At 42.9% G+C, this 22,983-nt stretch overlaps 1 protein-coding gene across 1 annotated transcript; it reads right to left on the bottom strand.

Moving 5' to 3' along the window:
* Positions 1 to 11,984: 11,984 nt before the first annotated feature.
* LOC127311917 (syntaxin-125) lies at positions 11,985 to 13,539 on the bottom strand. Its single transcript, XM_051342413.2, has 2 exons — positions 12,892 to 13,539; positions 11,985 to 12,788 (listed from the first exon to the last, which is right to left on the bottom strand). Exons 1-2 carry the CDS (start codon positions 13,321 to 13,323, stop codon positions 12,303 to 12,305), a joined length of 918 nt encoding a protein of 305 aa, XP_051198373.1. The 5' UTR covers positions 13,324 to 13,539; the 3' UTR covers positions 11,985 to 12,302.
* Positions 13,540 to 22,983: the final 9,444 nt, after the last annotated feature.

Consider the following 22,983-nt stretch of genomic DNA (forward strand, 5'->3'; position numbering starts at 1 on the left):
GTTGTTTACAACTTAATACCGGAAGGGGTTCGGATGATAACCTGAAAGTGGACTATTTAGGCATAGATGCATGCTGGATAGCGGTCTATGTACTTTGTCGTAATGCCCTGATTAAATCTCATAGTACTCATCATGATATATGTATGTGCATTGTTATGCCTTCTTTATTTGTCAATTGCCCAACTGTAATTTGTTCACCCAACATGCTATTTATCTTATGGGAGAGACACCACTAGTGAACTGTGGACCCCGATCCATTCTTTACATCTGAAATACAATCTACTGCAATTGTTCTTTACTGTTCTTCGCAAACAAACATCATCTTCCACACTATACAATTAATCCTTTGTTTACAGCAAGCCGGTGAGATTGACAACCTCACTGTTACGTTGGGGCAAAGTACTTTGATTGTGTTGTGCAGGTTCCACGTTGGCGCCGGAATCCCTGGTGTTGCGCCGCACTACACTCCGTCACCAACAACCTTCACGTGTTCCTTGACTCCTACTGGTTCGATAACCTTGGTTTCTTACTGAGGGAAAACTTGCTACTGTACGCATCACACCTTCCTCTTGGGGTTCCCAGCGGACGTGTGTTAACTGCACGCATCACCAGCATACATCCAAAGAGGGTTCTTGCGAGCCTGCAGAGGATGTACCCTGATCCTAAGGAAATATGCCGTAATTTGAATACCTGACAACTCTTTGCCGCGGGTGTTCTGGAGCTCGTGGATGCGAGTCATCAGCGGTTCTATCGCCGTTTTTTCTTCTGTGGTTGCCTCTGCATCCCAGGATCAGCGACGGAGAATTTTTGAGCTACCGTCAAAGGGGGCGATGTTGTATTCCAGCGAGTCGGGATACTCCTCGCGGTCGTATAACCATCTTTTGCGCCACCCTTGGACGGAGTCAGGGAATTTGACGTCAAAATATTCGACATCAGGACGGACGCAAATAACAACACCACCTATGTTGTAGGCAATGTTGTGGGAGCCATTGCGGCGGAGGCAGAAAATGCGCTTCTACAGAGCCCAATTAGGTTGGACCCCGAGGAAGCACTCGCAAAAGGTGATAAAAATAGAAACGTGGAGGATGGAATTGGGAGTCAGCTGATGAAGCTGCAACCCGTACACGAAAAGGAATCCACAAAGAAAATCATGGATAGGAGCAGAGAGGTGATACGTCTCAAACGTATCTATAATTTCTTATGTTCCATGCTAGTTTTATGACAATACTCACATGTTTTATACACACTTTACATCATTTATATGCATTTTCCGGCACTAACCTATTAACGAGATGCCGAAGCGCCAGTTCCTGTTTTGTGCTGTTTTTGGTTTCAGAAATCCTACACAGGAAATATTCTCGGAATTGGACGAAACGAACGCCCAGGGTCTTATTTTTCCACGGAGCTTCCAGAAGACCGAAGGAGATACGAAGTGGGGCCACGAGGTGGCGACACCACAAGGCGGCGCGGCCAAGGCGGTGCGGGCCCCTCGAGCGCTTCCCGACTCTGCCCTTCCGCCTATTTAAACTCTCCGTCGCGAAAACCCTATTACCGAGAGCCACGATACGGAAAAAGTTCCAGAGACGCCGCCGCCGCCAATCCCATCTTGGGGGATTCAGAAGATCGCCTCCGGCACCCTGCCGGAGAGGGGAATCATCACCGGAGGGCTCTACACCACCATGCCCGCCTCCGGATTGATGTGTGAGTAGTTCATCCTTGGACTATGGGTCCATAGCAGTAGCTAGATGGTTGTCTTCTCCTCTTGTGCTATCATGTTTAGATCTTGTGAGCTGCCTATCATGATCAAGATCGTCTATTTGTAATGCTACATGTTGTGTTTGTTGGGATCCGATGAATATTTAATACTATGTCAAGTTGATTATCAATCTATCATATATGTGTTGTTTATGTTCTTGCATGCTCTCCGTTGCTAGTAGAGGCTCTGGCCAAGTTGATACTTGTGACTCCAAGAGGGAGTGTTTATGCTCGATAGTGGGTTCATGCCTTTATTGAATCTGGGACAGTGACAAAAAGTTCTAAGGTTGTGGATGTGTTGTTGCCACTAGGGATAAAACATCAATGCTTTGTCTAAGGATATTTGTGTTGATTACATTACGCACCATACTTAATGCAATTGTCTGTTGTTTGCAACTTAATACTGGAAGGGGTGCGGATGCTAACCCGAAGGTGGACTTTTTAGGCATAGATGCATGCTGGATAGCTGTCTATGTACTTTGTCGTAATGCCCTGATTAAATCTCATAGTAGTTATCATGATATGTATGTGCATCTCTATTTGTCAATTGCCCAACTGTAATTTGTTCACCCAACATGCTATTTATCTTATTGGAGAGACGCCACTAGTGAACTGTGGACCCCGGTCCATTCTTTTACATCTGAAATACAATCAACTGCCATCTCTGTTCTCTGTTGTTCTTCACAAGCAAACATCATTCTCCTCACCATACGTTTAATCCTTTGTTTACAGCAAGCCGGTGAGATTGACAACCTCACTGTTAAGTTGGGGCAAAGTATTTTGGTTGTGTTGTGCAGGTTCCACGTTGGCGCCGGAATCCCTGGTGTTGCGCCGCACTACACTCCTCCACCAACAACCTTCACGTGGCCTTTATCTCCTACTGGTTCGATAACCTTGGTTTCTTACTGAGGGAAAACTTGCTGTTGTACGCATCACACCTTCCTCTTGGGGTTCCCAACGGATGTGTGCTTCACGCGTTATCAAGCTCTTTTTCTGGCGCCGTTGCCGGGGAGATCAAGACACGCTGCAAGGGGAGTCTCTCACATCCAATCTCTTTACTTTGTTATTGTCTTGCTTTACTTTATTTTATTTTCTGTTTTGTTTGCTTCTTTATATCAAAAACAAAAAAAAATAGTTGCTTTACTTTATTTCATTTGTCTTGTTTGCTTTCTCTATATCAAAAACACAAAAAAAATAGTTACTTGCATTTACTTTATTTACCTTTTGTTTATTTCATCATGCTTCATCCTAAGTTCACTCTGAAAGATATACCGGTAGGGCAAGGGTCTATCATTGGAAGAGATAATATAGAAGAATTTTTCACTCATGTTAGTAGAGTTAAAGATTTTGAAGATAGATCCTTGGTAGAACTTGCTCCTAATTATGAAATTGCTACTGCCTCTTTAGTACACATGTTGGAAGCTAGATTTGTTAATCTTAATCCAATAATGCAACATTTGTTTCTTACACTCGGTGATATGGAAGAAGGAGGGAAGAAAGATTTTGTTTTAGAAACCCTTCTCAGAGAATTTGGTGATGTAGCTAAAGAAGCTAGGAAAGTCTTTATTCGACATAAGATGCTAGGCTTTTGTACCAATTTTGCAAACATCCTTGAAAAGAGGGAAAAAAATAGGCTAAGATACACTAATAAAGCCAATTATGAGAGGGAGATTAAAGTACCAATACCTAGTAAGCTCCTAGGGATGCATGAAGCTCTAGAAAATAACTATGCTTGGCTTGTTCCTGAAAATTTGTTTGATGAGGATAGTAAGCCTAAGAGCAACGAAAGAGGAGTTACTTACATAGATAAGATACAATGCATTGTTGAGAAAACTCCCAACTCCCCTGGTAATGATGTTGATGCTTCATCTCTTGATAATACTTGATTCACACTTTCTGCGCCTAGCTGAAAGGCGTTAAAGAAAAGCGCTTATGGGAGACAACCCATTATTTTACTTCTGCACTTTTGTTTTATATTTGAGTCTTGGAAGTTGTTACTACTGTATCAACCTCTCCTTATCTTTATTTTATTGTATTGTTGTGCCAAGTAAAGTCTCTAATAGTAAAGTTGATACTAGATTTGGATTGCTGCGCAGAAACAGATTTCTACCTGTCACGAATTTGAGTAGATCTCTCTGTAGGAAACTCGTAAAATGCTGCAACTTTACATGCGTGATCATCAGATATGTACGCAACTTTCATTAGTTTTGAGCTTTTTCACCTGAGCCTGTTAAGTGCCCCTAAAAAACTCGTCTTTACGGACTGTTCTGTTTTGACAGATTCTCCCTTTTATTTCACATTGCCTCTTTTGCTATGTTGAATGGATTTCTTTGTTCCATTAACTTTCAGTAGCTTTGGGCAATGTCCAGAAGTGTTAAGAATGATTATGTCACCTCTGAATATGTGAATTTTTGATTATGCACTAACCCTGTAATGAGTTTGTTTTGAGTTTGGTGTGGAGGAAGTTTTCAAGGATCAAGAGAGGAGGATGATACAATATGATCAAGAAGAGTGAAGAGTCTAAGCTTGGGGATGCCCCCGTGGTTCATCCCTCCATATTTCAAGAAGACTCAAGCATCTAAGCTTGGGGATGCCCAAGGCATCCCCTTCTTCATAACTTATCAGGTCACCTCTAGTGAAACTATATTTTTATTCAGTCACATCTTATGTGCTTTACTTGGAGTGTCTGTTTGTTTTTGTTTTTGTTTATGTTTGAATAAACTCGGATCCTAGCATTCCTTGTGTGGGAGAGAGACACGCTCCGCTCGTTCATATGAACACTGGTGTTCTTAGCGTTACTTTTAATGTTCATGGCGAAGGTTGAAACTGCTTCGTTCATTGTTATATGGTTGAAAACAGAAAATGCTTCATGTGGTAATTGGTATATTGTCTTGAATAATTTTATACTCAGCAATTGTTGTGCTCAAATAGATCATGTTTAAGCTCTTGCATCATGTACTTTGCACCTATTAATGAAGAACCAGCATAGAGCTTGTTAAAATTTGGTTTGCATGATTGGTCTCTCTAAAGTCTAGATATTTTCTGGTGAAGTGTTTGAACAACAAGGAAGACAGTGTAGAGTCTTATAATGCTTGCAATATGTTCTTATGTAAGTTTTGATGTACCAGTTCATACTTGTGTTTGCTTCAAACAACCTTGCTAGCCAAAGCCTTGTACTGAGAGGGAATACTTCTCGTGCATCCAAAACCTTGAGCCAAAACCCATGCCATTTGTGTCCACCATACCTACCTACTATGTGGTATTTCTCTGCCATTCCAAAGTAAATTACTTGAGTGCTACCTTTAAAATTTCATTCTTTGTCTTTGCAATACATAGCTCATGGGAAAATAGCCTTAAAAACTATTGTGGTAAAGAATATGTAGCTTATGTATCTTATTTCTTATAAGTTGCTTGTTGAGCGGTAACCATGTTTCTGGGGACGCCATCAACTATTACACCTTTGTTGAATATCATGTGAGTTGCTATGCATGTTCGTCTTGTCTGAAGTAAGGGCGATTTATCATGATCAAATGGTTTGAGTATCCATATTGTTAGAGAAGATCATTGGGCCACTAACTAAAGCCATGAATCATGGTGGAAGTTTCAGTTTGGACACTAATCCTCAATCTCTTATGAGAATATTATCTGTTGTTGAATGCTTATGCATTAAAGAGGAGTCCATTATCTGTTTTCTATGTTGTCCCGGTATGGATGTCCTTAGTTGAGATCTATCAAAAACGAGAAATCAAATGCGATTTATCTCCTTGGACCTTTGTACATGCGGCATAGAGGTACCCCTTTGTGACACTTGGTTGAAACATATGTTATGCAATGATAATCCATGTAAATCCAAGCTAATTAGGACAAGGTGCGAGCACTATTGGTATTCTATGCATGAGGCTTGCAACTTATAGGATGTCTTATGCATAACACATATGAATTATTACTACCGTTGACAAAATTGTTTCTATGTTTTCAAAATAAAAGCTCTAGCACAAAAATAGTAATCCATGCTTCCCTCTGCGAAGGGCCATTCTTCTACTTTATGTTGAGTCAGTTTACCTACTTCTTTCTATCTTAGAAGCAAACACTTGTGTCAACTGTGTGCATTGATTCCTACATACTTGCTTATTTGCATTCATCATAGTACTTTGTGTTGACAATTATCCATGAGATATACATGTTGAAATTGAGAGCAACTGCTGAAACTTATATCTTCCTTTGTGTTTCTTCAAAACTTTCTTCTAAGAATTTATTGCTTTATGAGTTAAATCCTATGCAAGTCTTATTGATGCTTGTCTTGAAAGTACTATTCATGAAAAGTCTTTGCTATATGATTCAGTTGTTTAATCATTGTCTTTACCATTGCTTCGAATCACTTCATTCACCTCATATGCTCTACAATAGTATTGATCAAGATTATGATAGCATGTCACTTCAGAAATTATCCTTGTTATCGTTTACCTACTCGAGGGCGAGTAGAAACTAAGCTTGGGGATGCTTGATACGTCTCAAACGTATCTATAATTTCTTATGTTCCATGCTAGTTTTATGACAATACTCACATGTTTTATACACACTTTACATCATTTATATGCATTTTTCGGCACTAACCTATTAACGAGATGCCGAAGCGCCAGTTCCTGTTTTGTGCTGTTTTTGGTTTCAGAAATCCTACACAGGAAATATTCTCGGAATTGGACGAAACGAACGCCCAGGGTCTTATTTTTCCACGGAGCTTCCAGAAGACCGAAGGAGATACGAAGTGGGGCCACGAGGTGGCGACACCACAAGGCGGCGCGGCCAAGGAGGGGCCCGCGCCGCCCTATGGTGTGGGCCCCTCGTGCGCTTCCCGACTCTGCCCTTCCGCCTACTTAAACTCTCCGTCGCGAAAACCCTATTACCGAGAGCCACGATACGGAAAAAGTTCCAGAGACGCCGCCGCCGCCAATCCCATCTCGGGGGATTCAGGAGATCGCCTTCGGCACCCTGCCGGAGAGGGGAATCATCACCGGAGGGCTCTACACCACCATGCCCGCCTCCGGATTGATGTGTGAGTAGTTCATCCATGGACTATGGGTCCATAGCAGTAGCTAGATGGTTGTCTTCTCCTCTTGTGCTATCATGTTTAGATCTTGTGAGCTGCCTATCATGATCAAGATCATCTATTTGTAATGCTACATGTTGTGTTTGTTGGGATCCGATGAATATTGAATACTATGTCAAGTTGATTATCAATCTATCATATATGTGTTGTTTATGTTCTTGCATGCTCTCCGTTGCTAGTAGAGGCTCTGGCCAAGTTGATACTTGTGAGTCCAAGAGAGAGTATTTATGCTCGATAGTGGGTTCATGCCTCCATTGAATCTGGGACAGTGACAGAAAGTTCTAAGGTTGTGGATGTGCTGTTGCCACTAGGGATAAAACATCAATGCTTTGTCTAAGGATATTTGTGTTGATTACATTACGCACCATACTTAATGCAATTGTCTGTTGTTTGCAACTTAATACTGGAAGGGGTGCGGATGCTAACCCGAAGGTGGACTTTTTAGGCATAGATGCATGCTGGATAGCGGTCTATGTACTTTGTCGTAATGCCCTGATTAAATCTCATAGTAGTCATCATGATATGTATGTGCATCTCTATTTGTCAATTGCCCAACTGTAATTTGTTCACCCAACATGCTACTTATCTTATTGGAGAGACACCACTAGTGAACTGTGGACCCCGGTCCATTCTTTTACATCTGAAATACAATCAACTGCAATCTCTGTTCTCTGTTGTTCTTCATAAGCAAACACCATTCTCCACACCATACGTTTAATCCTTTGTTTACAGCAAGCCGGTGAGATCGACAACCTCACTGTTAAGTTGGGGCAAAGTATTTTGGTTGTGTTGTGCAGGTTCCACGTTGGCGCCGGAATCCCTGGTGTTGCGCCGCACTACACTCCTCCACCAACAACCTTCACGTGGCCTTCATCTCCTACTGGTTCGATAACCTTGGTTTCTTACTGAGGGAAAACTTGCTGCTGTACGCATCACACCTTCCTCTTGGGGTTCCCAACGGACGTGTGCTTCACGTGTTATCAAGAGGCCACGAATAAGGTGGTCAACGAAGCTAACCCGATATTCCATGGGGGGCGACGGGTAGCTCTCCTCGCTGGGGAAGCGCAGCGCGTCCTTCTTCTTCGTCAGGCCGAGCTTCTTCATCAGGTTGACATCTTCATTTGAGATCTTGGATCTCTCCCACTCCGATGCTCCCAGATCTTCCGCCGCCATATTCGCTTCGGGAGTGTTGTGCCTTGTGAGTCTTGACCGTGGTGGCATCAACAATGGCGCTGGAGGAAGTAGGGCAGTGCGTGAGCGCTGGAGTTTTATGGTTGCAGTGGAGATCTGGACAGAAAGGATATGAGCGCGGCGCGGCGAAGAGGATTGAAGGAGGAAGAAGATGAGTATTTATAGCAGGCTAGCCGAAGCGCCGCACCGTTGGATGGTATGAGAATGGACTTGATGGTTTACACGTGGCTCAAGGGGTAAAAACGTATTTTCACTGTGAAGGAACTGGCGCTACAACGCGCGTGCCAGAAAAAGCGGAGGACGTGTGTCTCCCACTTGCGTAACGTGTCAAAATGCCGCAGACTTTGGGTCCACAGGTCAGTGACAGGACAGAACTCGCGTTTTCCCGATATAGTGGTCGTGGCTATCGTCAGCACTGATGTCACTTTACAAAGGAAAAAATCTCGGCTGCAGTATATGAAGATTGGCGACAGTAAAGGAATAATGATAACCTCGAGAGCTTTTGACCAAACACATGTTTTTGTTCAAATGCTCGGGGGCTACTTTTTGAAGAGTTTTTATCAAGAATATCGACAAGGAAACTTCAGGCAGCACAATAAAGAAAAAAGGTGAGAGCCTATGATCAAATACAAGCATTTGTTCATATGCTCGGGGGCTACTCTTATCAGAAGTATTTTTTATACTTCTGATAAGAGATAAACGCGGACGATAAAATATAGAGTTCATCAGTAATGCAAGTTGAGCCTACAGCCAAGTATAAATACTCGATTGTAGCCTCGGGGGCTACTCCCATCGGGAGCGCTGGTCGCGCACCCGATAAAGATGGAAGAAATCGAGAAGGGAACAATATAGCGACAAAAATGTTAAAATGGTGAGCCTACAACCAAGTACAAGCACTTGGCTGTAGCCTCGGGGGCTACTCCCATCGGGAACGCTGTTCGCGTGCCCGATGAATTTAGAAAAGGCATGGTGAGCATATTTCGAGTTATACAAATAACTCTTCATATACTCCCATCGGGAGGACAAGCTAAAAATATACAAGTCATCCGATGACTCGAATAAATGTGCTATTCCAGCAGCCGAAAAAGGCACTCGACAATATAATCTTAGAGCGCCTCAGTCGCGAAGTAATCTCTGAATGCCGCAAAACTTTGCGAAGGTAAGTCCCCGGATCCGTCCTGTGCGGCGTGGCACCGTCTCTGACGGCGCTTTGCTACTTTTTCCGTATCAACAGATACGAAGAAAAATCCAAACGAACGCGTTAGGTACCCAATAAAACATGACTGGAACTCGGCATATGGTAAGACCTTAAGCGGCACATGTCGAGTTACGCCAGTATCCCGAGATCATGTCCAGGGACGTGATCTTGAAGTAGGTTTTTGCGGATTGCCACAAGAGCAGTTAACTAGTACCTGATCCGTCAGATGAACTAGCCCCAATTACCGTTATCCCTGTACAATATACGACTGTTTTACTAGAGTTATATGTTAACTCGAAGAAGTTATATGATAATTGTAAAGTTGGAGATTTTCCCTGATTCTCCGATTCAAGCAAAATCTCGGGGGCTACTGACATAGGCATCCCTGATGGGCCTGCCGAAGATGGTACCCGGGGTTTACTGAAGGCCCACGAGTCGAAGAATATGAAGCTCGGAAGCCCAATTAGTTGTTGTTAAGAAAAGATAGAGTTGTATTAGGAATAAAGAGATTTGTAACTTTATGGGTTGAACTCAAAGAGTCTCCCGGAGTCTGTAAACTTGTGTAATACGAAACCCTCGGCTCCGCCTCCTATATAAGGGGGAGTCAAGGGACAAAGAGAGGATCGATTTCATTGTCAACATAACCCTAGTTTTCATAGCAGTCGAGTACTTTTCCGGCTGAACCTTCGAGATCTACTTGCCCTTTACTTCCCTGAAAACCCTAGTCTACAATCTGTAGGCATTGACAAGTTAATCCCTTGTCAGCCCCCTTCATGGACTACCCAGTGGTGGACCATTTAGGGGTATCCCTACTTTTAATTAATTTTTAATTTTTAATTCAACTAATTATGTAATTAATTAATAAAACATATTATTATGCCTCTTAACTATTCATAGACTTTGAAACTTATTACGATACCTTTCCGGGACAATTATGGTGTTCTCTCTTATTTCTCCAACGATCTCGAATCAATCCCTAGCCACCCTATGGGTTCGGGAATGCACATGCATGATCGAGAAATATCTTTGATCAATGAACACAGGGGATTCTGGAAAACCATAACAGTCCGTACGCTTTCCATGAATTAACTTTATCACTTGAACCTCAACGTCGAGTCATATTCCCTTTTTCATATGATACCTAGTTTGTTCGAAGACTTAATCTTCGGTATCTTGTATGCCTAGTTCAATCTCTTTACCTAAAAACATATTCAACTTGTTCTCGCGATATCATATCCTCGTGACCTAGTCACACGCTTGCAAGCTTCGTCGATGTAATATCACCGAGTGGGATCGTGAGTATCTATCTGACACACGGATGGACAAATCCCGCTCTTGACACATACGTCTCAACTCATCCCTTTAGAATACCTAAGAAGAACCTTTATGACCACCCTATTACGGTGTGGCGGTTGATACTCTCAAAGTAGCCACCGGTGATAGTGATTAGATATGGCCGCGAATTAGGTTACATCACTTTTCTAGTATTGCAATGCTAAACTTCGTGACTAGATCACATTGCAATAACTTATATGGTGTGAGTTCATCATGGCATTCCTCCAACAGCTAGCATGACTCCATTATTAATTGACGATGTTGTCGATGATGAGGAAACCTTGATCATCTATTAATCCATGTACTATTTTACTAGTGATAAGGTTTTGTTTAACATACCACACGTGCACTAATGTTTCTGCTTAATACAATTATAGCATGGCCTACAACTTATCATGAACATTACATATATGACAATAAAACATCTTTATTTATTTGCCTCTAGGGAACATATCGAACATGGTCATCTCCTCCGTCGGAGGTGATCGGCCTGAGTCTAGGTTGGCGGATCTCGAGATCCGTCATCTAGTCCAAGCTGCGAGGTGGGGAGACATAGTTGTCGGTGAAAACCGAGCCGACTTTGGTCTTGGCGGGCGATTGCGGCGTTTTGAGCTGTTACCTTGATGAAAGCATCATCATGCAACTACTGTTGACCCACTCGTGTTGCTCCAGGTGAAACCCTACAATCTTGCCTTCCAGATTGGAAGATGACGACACTTTGGTGTGGCGTTCTCTCTTGGGAGTATCTTTGTGGAGCAGTGCCGGATGACAGTGGCAGGAGGTGCAACGGCTTTGTCTTGCAAGGAGCATCGGCGGAAATGTCAAGTCATGCTTGAACAACAGGTGCTACGCTAAGTCATGTCTGTTCGGAAAGTGCTACGCATGAAATATCCTCCATAGACTTCAAGCGGTGTCGCTGGTGGTACTTGTCGGCATGGTGTTGCGGTGTACTAGTGGCGACCACGACATGCTTGGAAGATTGCGCGCATGGAGGTGGTGCTACTTGTGACCGTGGTGGTGTCGGTGGCTGGTGTGGCGAGAGTCTGCACATCGATCTACTGAAGATCGAGCATGACCATCTTTGCAATTCATTACCATGACAAAAAAAAACATCAAATCCGAAACCATACAGTGTTTACATTTCATATATCAATTTCTCAGTGCATACATCAATTTTCTTACTTCCTACTACTTCCTTGGACATATGAGTCAGCGGTGGACGACGACCACGGCAGGAGGCGGCTCGCGGGATATCAATGTAGTATATAAATTGGATTACCACTTTCTTTTCCTTTTTTTTTGTCATTTTTTCTTTTTAGCGGGCGCTACCTTGAAGTCTGGGATATCTGATAAATTCAAGCCTGCCAGGCCTGGATCTTTCAAAAAAAAAAAAAAAAAGACACCATTTCAAGTACTCGGTCTTCCAAAAAAGAATTTACAACATTCTTGATTGGAAAAACTTGATCAAGAGTTAAACTGGTATATAGCATCACTACAATATACATCCTCCCTGTGTTGTGTTTTCACAGTCAAGTAGTAGTACAGATTTTGTAGACTACATCTCCACCAAAAACAAGAAAAGAAAAGTGAAACCGAGGCTGGAAATGAAAACGAAAACGACATCCTCAGCTGAAATCAAGTGTGGAACAGGCGAAGAAGGAATTTCATACAGAAGATACAGAGTGGACGACGAGAGTCGGGGAATCAATTAATGAATCATCTGAGCGTGAGGATGTGTAGGTTGATAAGGACGGGCGTGATGAGGACGACGACGAGGGCGATGCCGCCGAGGACGGCGAAGCACATCCACTTACGGGTGTCCTTCTGGATCTCGTGCGCCTGCTCGAGCTCGACAGTGCCCCTGCGGACGAAGGAGCTGGCGTGCGCGACGTGGCTCTCGATATCGTTGATCTGCGCGCCCTGCGCCTCGACGAGGGCGGCCATGTCGAGGAAGACCTGGTGCAGGTCCATGAGGCTGCGCTCGATGTCCTTGACGGCGTCGTGCCGCTCCTGGATCTCTGAGATGGTGTCCATCACCTGGCCGCGGCCCTGGTCCTGGATGGCCTTCTGCATGAAGGACTCGCTCTCCCCAGACGAGATGAGCGACTCGATGGTGCTGTCCTCCGCGTGCTCCCCGGTCACCATGTGGTACCGCCGCGCCACAGTCTCCTTGTACTCCGCTGCCATCCTCGTCCTCAGCCCCTGCGTGGCGACGCTCCCGTCATGCATCCATGTCGATCTCCATGACGATCATGGCAGAGGCGTGCAATGCAATGCAAGAAGACATAGTAGATGAAAGGATTACCTGGAATTCATCCATGGTCTCCTTGAGCTTCTTGCCGAGGCCGGAGACGACAGAGGAGCGGGTCCGGTCGGTGGACGACCCGGGGCCGCAGCCGGGCACCTTGCGGGAGTTGGCGTTGTCGCGGTCGAGGGCCTCGAGCTTGGTCTTGACGGCCTTGGCGCGCTTGAGCACCTTCTCGACGTCGCCGTCCATGCGGGAGCGGAGGGCCTTGACGGCGCGGGCTTCGTGCGCCGTCTTGGTCTCCTCGTTGGTGGCCTGTAGACGCTTGTACAGGGCCTCGAAGCCTTGGATGTCCTCCTTCACGGCCTCCACGTCCTGGAAGAACTTGTCGAGGTTCGCCACGGTCTCGCCGCCAGCCTCCATGTCGCCCCCCGCCGTCTGCGGCGCGTCGGCATACTTCTTGAACGAACTCGTGGAGAACAGGTCGTTCATCTTGCGAGGCCTCGGAATGCGCAACCCAGATCGACGATCAAATTAAACGCGGCGAGAACTGAAAGCACAGCGAGGTGGATTTTGGTAGCACGGATAGGAATTCAGCTTGGAAGAAATTGCAATGGCTTGCCTCTCCCTAGAAGGCGTTCGTCCAAAACTAGCAATCGATCAGGAAGTGTTGTGAAGAAAGGAAGGCCTCCCTCTCCTGTAGGAGGGACTCTCGATCTCTGCCCCTATTTTTGGCAGCATGGCATGAACGGCTACTCCTTGTCTTCCCAGGGTCTTCTTCCAGTCGTTTTTTTACTACACGTGACTTGCTAGGTTTTTTTTTTAAAAAAAATTGGTGACTTATTTGTGGTATTTTGGAACTGGGAGCATATGGTCTCTTCATTTTCAAATACATCTTACACATATTTTGAAATTTCAAAAAAACTAAAGTAAAAAATTCGCACGTACATCTTCACGTGCTACACACTCACAAAGTTGTTTCAGGAAAATCGATTTGTCATAGAGCCTGTATAAAAAACATAAAATCCAGTGCTAAGAATAAGGCTATTCACACGATAAATTTTATCCTTTTTACATAGACTACAAAAAAATATTATTTTTTCATGAAACTTGGCGAACTCACATATATTATGAAGATATATATGTAGAATTTTTTGTAAATTTTTGTTGATACTTCTAAATATAATTTTTTGGTATAGGGAGCATATGCACCCCGGAGCCGAACTGAATTTATGCTTATGTGTGGATTATTAAGATTGTAAGTTTTTCTAGATGAATCACCATTCCATATAGATAGAGAAAAGGTAACAATATTTAGGGTGCTCGTTTCTTGGTTTTGTTTTCCCCCAGTCTTGTTAGAAATGTTGAGGTGGCTTGACGATATCCTAAAGTTACAATAAGATCCTCTCCTCCCTATCCTTGCCCTAGCTCCGATAGTGTGTCTCAGACCGGCTAAGGGCCCATGGAGATGTGTATCTAGCGGATCTGCTGGGATCTGGTGTGTTTTCATGTTAATTGGTGTGGTTTCAGGTCTGACTCTTTTTCTCTACGGTTGTCATTATTGCCATTGCGCTATGATGCTCTGGTACTTTGAGACTTAGCATGATAATTTTTCGTACCTCGATTACTCCTTCGATCTAGAAAAAGACATCTCAACTCTTCCTTGATTTGCATGTATCTACACGATAAAACGCGTCTAGATACATAAATACATATTCTTAGACAAAGTTAAAACATCCTTTTCAGGATCAAAGGAGTATAAAAATGTTTACTGCGATGTTTTTTTGCCCTGTTTTAGCGATAGAGGGGCGAGGAGGGCGGCACGCCTTTATCTCGCTCCATTGGGAGTAGTTGTGACTTGGTGGTCAAAAATATATTAGTAATTCATATTACTTTTAAGACACTTTGTATTGTTATTAATAATTACTAATAGATCAGTGAGAACTTTAGAGAAAAAAAGCAATAAAACCATCACTGCAAAATCGCAATTCCCAAGCAAACACATGCGAGGTCTTCCTTGAGGAAGAAAGACTCACCTTCAACACCACGAGAACTTTATTTATCTCAGAAATAAAATATTTCAGTGGTTTAAACTTTTTCAAATATACCATAAGGTCTACTTACTTCCTTTTGCAGGTAGCTTTTTTTTTTTTATTAATTTGGGGTTAGATGTAAATCAGCGCAAAAGCAACTAACTTCCACTCCCTAAAAGGGAAGTATACATAAAGAAATGCATTGTGGCTCTCAGGTGCTACACACCCCATATTTGAAAAAATGAAAAAAATAGTTCAAAAAAGGTTTTTTTTTGAAATCAAAGATGATCAGGTATTGTGCTTGTACAAAAATATCTATTATATACTAAAAGCAAAAAATACGGATGTTAAAAATAGAGACACCAGGTTAATCCACATCATTCTAATTATTTAGACAGTTAGATCTGTAAATAATGGTTGAGATTTAAAGATGCAAAAAGTTACGTGCAACATTAGTCGTGTACAAACCAAGCCTTTGTCACGTACACACAAAAAAATATGTCATGATCGCTTGGGTCTAGACACGTTCCCAGAATAAGTGAATGAGCCATACCCATACGTGTAGTTTCTAGAAAAAAGGAAATTCAATCCCTTATCTTCCATATGAATTAGATATACACCTAAAAAATGATGTTTGAGGGCACTGTATTCTCCAATGTGATTACACGTTAATTTTTTTTGGGGATAGAATCAAGCTAATCAAACAAGCCACGGATCTATAGTCTCTAAAATTCGTTAGATGGAGTTTGTGTCTAACACGGATATGAAAGAGAATTAATTGGTTGGGATTTTTAGAATTTATAACTGACACATGAATATGTGGCACGCGATAGAAAAATATGCATGCACAGATTATTGTATGTGAACAAATATATTCCATCTCAATAAAAGCTACATCATATCTTGCAATATAAAATTAATTTCATTTAACTATATCATATCACTATATACAAACGAAGTATATATTTATTGTACATGTTTAAAAAACATTAATTAATTTACAAAAATTAATATTGTACGTGAACAAATATATTCCATCTCAATAAAAGCTACATCATATCTTGCAATATAAAATTAATTTCATTTAACTATATTATATCACTATATACAAAAGAAGTATATATTTATAGTACATTTTTAAAAAAAATTAATTAGTTTACAAAAATTAAAAAAATAGTTCAATATGTGTCGCACAAAAGTGAAAATATATGTAGAGAAATATTTATGGTGACTACGTACAAAGAACTGTATTAACTCCAATCATGTAATACCCTAAGTTTCTATTGATCTTTATAAATATGTTTATATAATCATGTGTAGTTCCAGTTAAAACGGTTGACACGATTTATATAGAGAGAAGACGCCCCCATATTTCCCATTTTAAACCACATGAAATCTTCTGAAACCACGTTCAGATGTTTAGTCTAATATTCACAATTTACCAATCGTGCAATGAAAGGATACCTATGTGGATAAAGTCCGTGTGCGTTTCCGGCCGGCCGCAAGAAGAATTTCATGTGGAAAATGAATATGAGCAGACAATTTTCTAGCCACACGAAAAAAAGAAGAAGAGAATATGCTTGGAATATTTAGCCTGGCCGCACGGAAGTGATAATTAGGGTACATAAGAGTGATTTTTAAAATAATATGATTTTTAATAATTTTTAAAATTAATATGTGATTTTAATATATTTTTTGGATCTAGCACCTGGTCTATCGGCCAGGCCAAACGGCCTGCCACATGCCGACCAGGCCGGGTAGCCAGATGGAGCTCGGTATAATGGCTGATAGATCTGGACGGGTGGCGGGCCAGAGGATGCAGGAGACGGCTGAATCCGGCTAAGATGTGGTCGAACCTGCATGGGTTCACCGAAGATGGCGGTCGGAACCTGGTCGCCAGCATGCCGGCAGATTGGGCAAAATATGGATGTTGAAAATAGATACACCAGGTTAATCCACATAATTCTAATTATTTAGACAGTTAGATCTAACAGGTTATTTAGACAGTTAGATCTGTAACTAAACGGATTCAGCTAAACAGTTAGAACTGTGCTAACTCTAATCATGTAATACCCTAAGTTTCTATTGATCTATATAAATATATTTATGTAACCCTGTGTAGTTCCGGTTAAGACGGTTGACACGTTTATACGAGAGAAGACATCCCCATATTTCCCATTTCAAACCACATGAACTCTTCTAAACCACGTTTAGATGTTTAGTCCAATATTCACAATTTACCAATCGTGCAATGAAGGGATACCTATGTGGATAAAATCTGTGTGCGTTTCCGGCCGGCCGCAAGAAAAAATCCATGTGGAAAACAAATACGGGCCTAGCCGCATGAAAAAAGAAAGAAAATATTCTTGGGATATTTAGCCGGGCCGCATGTAAGTGATAATTAGGCTACATAAGAGTGATTTTTTAAAATAAAATAATTTTTAAATAATTTTTAAAATTGATATATTATTTTCATATATTTTTGGATCTAGCACCTGGTCTGTTGGCCAGGCCCAAACGGCCTGGCACCTGCCAACCAGGCCGGCCATGGACCAGGCGCAAAGGAAGACCAGAGACATGGAAGCTGGGATTTGGCCGATGGCCAACCAACCAGGGACGGGGACGGCCGGGGGTAGCCGGACGGAGCTCGGTACAACGGCTGATAGATCTGGGCGGGCTAGAGGATGCAGGAGACGGCTGAATCCGGCCAAGATGGGGTCGGACCTGCAGGAGCTCACTGGAGATGGCGGTCGGAACCTGGTCGGCAGCATGCCGACAGATTGGGCTTGGTCGGCTACCGTTGTGCCGATTGGTATTGGTCGGTAGCTGGTCGACCGACTAAGTCCTAAATTCGAAAACTTTCAAAATCATGCATTTTTTGAAAAAAAAAATTAAAATAAATCGCCAGACGTTGATACGCATATACTACTCCCTCCAGTTCAAAATAAATGGCTCAGTATTATCTAATACAAGTTTATATAAATACATGTTAGCTATATATTTATTTGTATTTAGAAAAAGTTGAGTTACTTACTTTGGGACGGAGGGAGTAACAAACACACCCGAATAAATACAATACTATTTATATATGCATATAAATGTTTGAAGGTGGATTACTTATTTTTCTCACAGGTTGCATGTGATATTCTTTCGACAAGGAGAGAAAAAAAATAGTCATAAATAAAAATTATGAATGCACAATATGTTTTTTCTGGCTTACATTAACCATGGTCGTATATCCAACACACTTATTATTCGGCGATGAGAAAACTTTCTATGTATGATTATTGCACTCGTATACTCCCTTCAAATAAGTAGCAATATAAATACTAAGGGTGACATGCGAACAAAGATAAATATGTTGTTGTTCCCATGTGAGATTGTTTTCATGTATATGCTTTAAAGTCTAAAGCTAGAGGCATGAACTTCTCTTAAATCTAATAGCACCCAAAAAAAAGTTGGTTCACTTTTTAGTGGTTCTAGAACTGCATACATTGGTTAAGTTATCTGTCAAATATATTCATCATTTAAATATTACAATGTAGTCAAAATGCATGCAAGATTTCAATTAGCATAGAGTAAACCACCAAAACACAGATCCTAAAAACGAGATTTAGATCTTAAAAGAAAATTCATGCTATAAGAAGTTTTAAAACCCATAATGAGAGAAAAAGCTATATTGACTAATAAAACAATAAGCGATATTGGCTAGCTAAAACAATTATCGATTCCAAAAGTGGGCTAAAAACGAAAAACAATGGAGTGCGAGCACACATAGATATGTGCACTCTATCGGAGCACTGAGTACCCCATGCAAATAAAATGTTCTTGATAGTTCTCAAAGTTGAAACATTAAAAATATGAAAAATTACTAATGATTAATTCCAATCAATGTAAAGCCCTATGGATATGTGAGGTCCCAAAAGTTCTACCATAAAGTCGCTTAGGTTAGGGATATATAAAATAAAATAGTTGCAGTTTTTTCTACTACCACACTCAGTTTGAGCTGAAAATTTTCATTGAGTGTAACATATCTATGGCTCGTGAGTAAAGAATAATTGTGAAATTGGATCTTCTAGACCATGTCTATGTCTAAAAGGCCATATATTTCATAATGGAAGGTGAAAATTTATTCCATACGATCAGAGTAAATGAGAGAAAGCCATATGTCAAGGTAAAATGAAAAATTTCAATATCATGAGGGAATATGTTAATGCCATATATATTGATGACATACCATATTTATTGCACAAAATATCAACCAAAATGAAATCCAATGCACACAACCAATTAGTTAAAAATAATAATGATAACCAACTATCCATTCCTAGAGAACATCAACATGTATCAATGATCTTTAACCTAAACCCCTTCCTTTTACAACATCGATAGACCACAATGGAGCTCTAAAGCGATGTTTCCTATGATGAGCCACATCCATACTCTTTGTTGTTGCATCCAACAATTGATGTGCATATTAATGACTTCCAGTCATGTGTTGCAGCTATATAATCACATTTTTTATTATTGATACACCGCAAATCTATGTGAAACTATGAACTTATTCATTAAAAACATAAAGATGATGCCCTCGCATTTGCGAGGGCCACTATGCTAGTTATCCTAAAAATAACAACCTCGAAATGGTCATGGCCATGACCAGGTACTATTCACTTTATATTTGTCATAATTTTTTTTGCCGAACACCATGGAAATCATTCCCTAGGGAAATATTTTTTTTACGAGTATAATACCTGATCATCTTTGATTTCAAAAAAGGTTCAATTTTTTTTGGCTTTTTGAATTTTTTTTCTAGGTATGGGGGTGTGTAGCACCCGAGAGCCAAAAGTTCCTGTCAAGTATACATATTACTATATCTCTAAGTATATGCTAAGTAGGCCAAGAAATTACAAAGACCAGTGAACGGATACACCTTGAAAAACTGTTTTGGTTACAATACGACATTACACCGTCAGACAAAGATCAGGATCAGCGTGAAAACTGGGTAGATGAATTAGGGATTGCAGGGTATTGCCTTTTGGCTACAACGCCCGACTCTCATGTATATATAGGATACAAGGTTGGTGTTACCTTTTTTTCGATAAAGAGCATATATTAATATTGCGGAGATACTAATTACATCCAGCCTCTGCAACAACATCATACCCTAATGATATTAAGGATGCACACAGTTAAAAAAGAGAAGAAAAAAATTACTAACACCACCAAGACAACACCAGAAGCTCAGCTTCTCCATAAACGACGCGTCCAAGAAGGAAACAGTGCACAAACGTTGTCGTCGCCCGATCATATCTTAGGTTTTCACCCGGAAGAAAGTCATCTCTCTCAAAACAATGCATCAACAAGAACATTGCTAGGCACAACCAATTAAGGCTAGACCTTGGATTTTCACCCTGAAAGATAAGACTCTGAACTTCTCCTGTGCAGTCGCCACCACATACCAGTCACTGTTACAAGTCATGAACCGCCACCTCAGCACCAAGATCCGACCATCATAGCTATACCATCGATCTCGGCTTGATGACCTTCTCCGCTAGCACCATGGAAAGAAAACGAGCTCCATGATATTAACAGCCAGCAGAGCTTCGAAGCGCCCCCTCTGAAACCAAACGGCCAGATAAAAAATATGGGTGCGCACGACCGAAACCACCCAATCCAGCAATCTTCAGGCATTATTCGCACAATAAATTTCGCCGGCAGGGCCTTCCAGAACACGACAGTCCACCCAGACTGGTTGGAACAAGCATCCGACAGATCTTCAAACTTGGTTCAAGAAGAATCCTAGAACCGCCACCTTTATTCTTCGACGCGGATGAACAGGCCCCCACACCGCCATCCGCCGCCCGACGACGACGAAGGAGGTATGCCTCGCTAAGACATTGCCGCCAAACCCATGGCGACTGCAGAGAAGAAGACTCGGCAGCAGGTTGCGATCCCCGGGCAGGAACCAGGCAGCGCTGCATGGTCCGAAGCAGAACGGCTAGGCCCTCTAGGCCCAAATCGGGCCCAGATCGGACCCGCGCCACCGCCAACCAAACGCCGGTGTCCGGCATCCCGTCGCCTTGTTGCCTCCTCCGCCGCGCCAAGCTCACCCGCCGCCGCACGTCCCCGCTCAAATGTGCCGCCGTACTTGCCGCCTCCTCTGCCCTCCACCGTTTGGCGGGTCGGGCGCTGCCAGCGCCGCCAATGCCGACGATGGCAGCGGCCTGGCCAGGGCAGGCGTGGAGAGGAACGGGGTCGGGGTAGATGGATCTCCTTCGGAGCCGCCCGAGGGGGAGCGACCTGGGAGGGAGAGGCGTGGATAGGGAGAGGTTGGTGTTACCTGCATGAGAAGTGGGAGAAAGTTGTCATTCATCGAGACATCAAGGCCAACAATGTTATTTTGGATAGTGAAATGAATGCACGGCTAGGTGACTTTGGCCTTTGGAAGGTTGTATGACCATGGTACAAACCCACAAACCACGCATGTGGTTGGAACAATGGGGGTACCTAGCACCTGAGTTGGTGCAAGCCGGTAAAGCGTCTCCTCTTACAGATTGAAATAATGTGATCACGGGTGACTCGATGGCCCTCCTCGTGTCTGATCATACATATATATAGGTGGACTACATCTTAAGTTACAAGTTAACTTCGGGCCTAATCCTAAACCCTAACCGCTGGCGGCTGGGCTGGGCCAGGCCGGTCGGTTGCCTAACACGCCCCCGCAGTCTGAACTAGGAGGGTTAGCGACGAGAAGACTGGACCTAAACTCCTGGAACAATGTTGTGGGTAGGCCTTTAGTGAAGATGTCAGCGTACTGTGAGCTGGATGGTACATGAAGAACACGAACATCTCCAATGGCAACCTTCTCGCGAACAAAATGAATGTCAAGCTCTATGTGCTTCGTCCGTCGGTGCTGCACAGGATTAGCCGAGAGGTAGACAACATTGACGTTGTCACAATAAACAACCGTGGCAGTGTGCACTGGGCGCTGCAGCTCCTGCAGAAGGTGACGAAGCCAACAAGTCTCAGCAACCACAGCGGCCACCCCACGGTATTCGGCTTCAGCACTCGAGCGCGAAACAGTGGGTTGCCGGCGAGAGGACCAAGACACCAAGTTATCACCCAAGTACACATAGAACCCAGAAGTAGACCGTCGTGTATCCAGGCAACCAGCCCAATCAGCATCCGAGTAGGCAACCATGGCATGAGAGGAAGTGGAGTGGAGGACAAGACCGAGGTCGAGAGTGCCCTTGAGATACCGGAGGATACGTTTGATGAGTTGAAAGTGGGAGTCTCGAGGATCATGCATGTGAAAACAGACTTGTTGAGTGGCATAATAAATTTCAGGTCGAGTGAGAGTAATGTATTGAGAGCTCCGGCGAGGCTTCGATAGTGGTAGGGATCGCAATATGGTGGACCGTTGGAGGCTGCAAGTTTGGGTTTTGTGTCTCTGGGAGTGGAGGAAGGATGGCAATCACGCATACCAGCCCGGGAAAGAATATCTAGTATATATTGGCGCTGAGAGAGATGTAGAGTAGTGGGGGTACGTGTCACAGAGATGCCGAGGAAATGATGAAGAGGACCGAGATCCTTCATGGCGAAAGCGGAGCCGAGGGTGTGGATTATAGTGCGAAGGAGGTGTGCGGAAAATGTAGTGAGAATGATATTATCGACATAGAGAAGGAGATAGGTTGTCTGGTCCCCTTTGTGAAAGGTGAAGAGAGAAGCATCGGATGTGGAGGCAACGAACCCGATGGTGCGAGCATGAGCAGCGAACCGCTGGAACCACGCTCGCGAGGCTTGCTTGAGCCCATAGAGAGATTTCTGGAGACGACACACATGAGATGGATAGCGAGGGTCGAGAAAACCGGAGGGTTGCTGGCTGTATACCTCTTCGGTTAGATCACCATGAAGGAATGCATTTTTGACGTCGAGTTGGTGAATGGGCTAGCCTTGAGATAAGGCAAGAGAGAGGACAACGTGGATGGTGGCGGGTTTGACGACAGGGCTGAAAGTTTCATCGAAGTCAACGCCCGGTTGCTGGGTGAAGCACCGAACCACCCAACGAGCTTTGTGACGGGCGAGAGTGCCAGCCGCGTTATGTTTGTGACGAAAT

Source organism: Lolium perenne, chromosome 7 (assembly GCF_019359855.2).
Source record: "Lolium perenne isolate Kyuss_39 chromosome 7, Kyuss_2.0, whole genome shotgun sequence".
Taxonomy (NCBI): domain Eukaryota; kingdom Viridiplantae; phylum Streptophyta; class Magnoliopsida; order Poales; family Poaceae; genus Lolium; species Lolium perenne.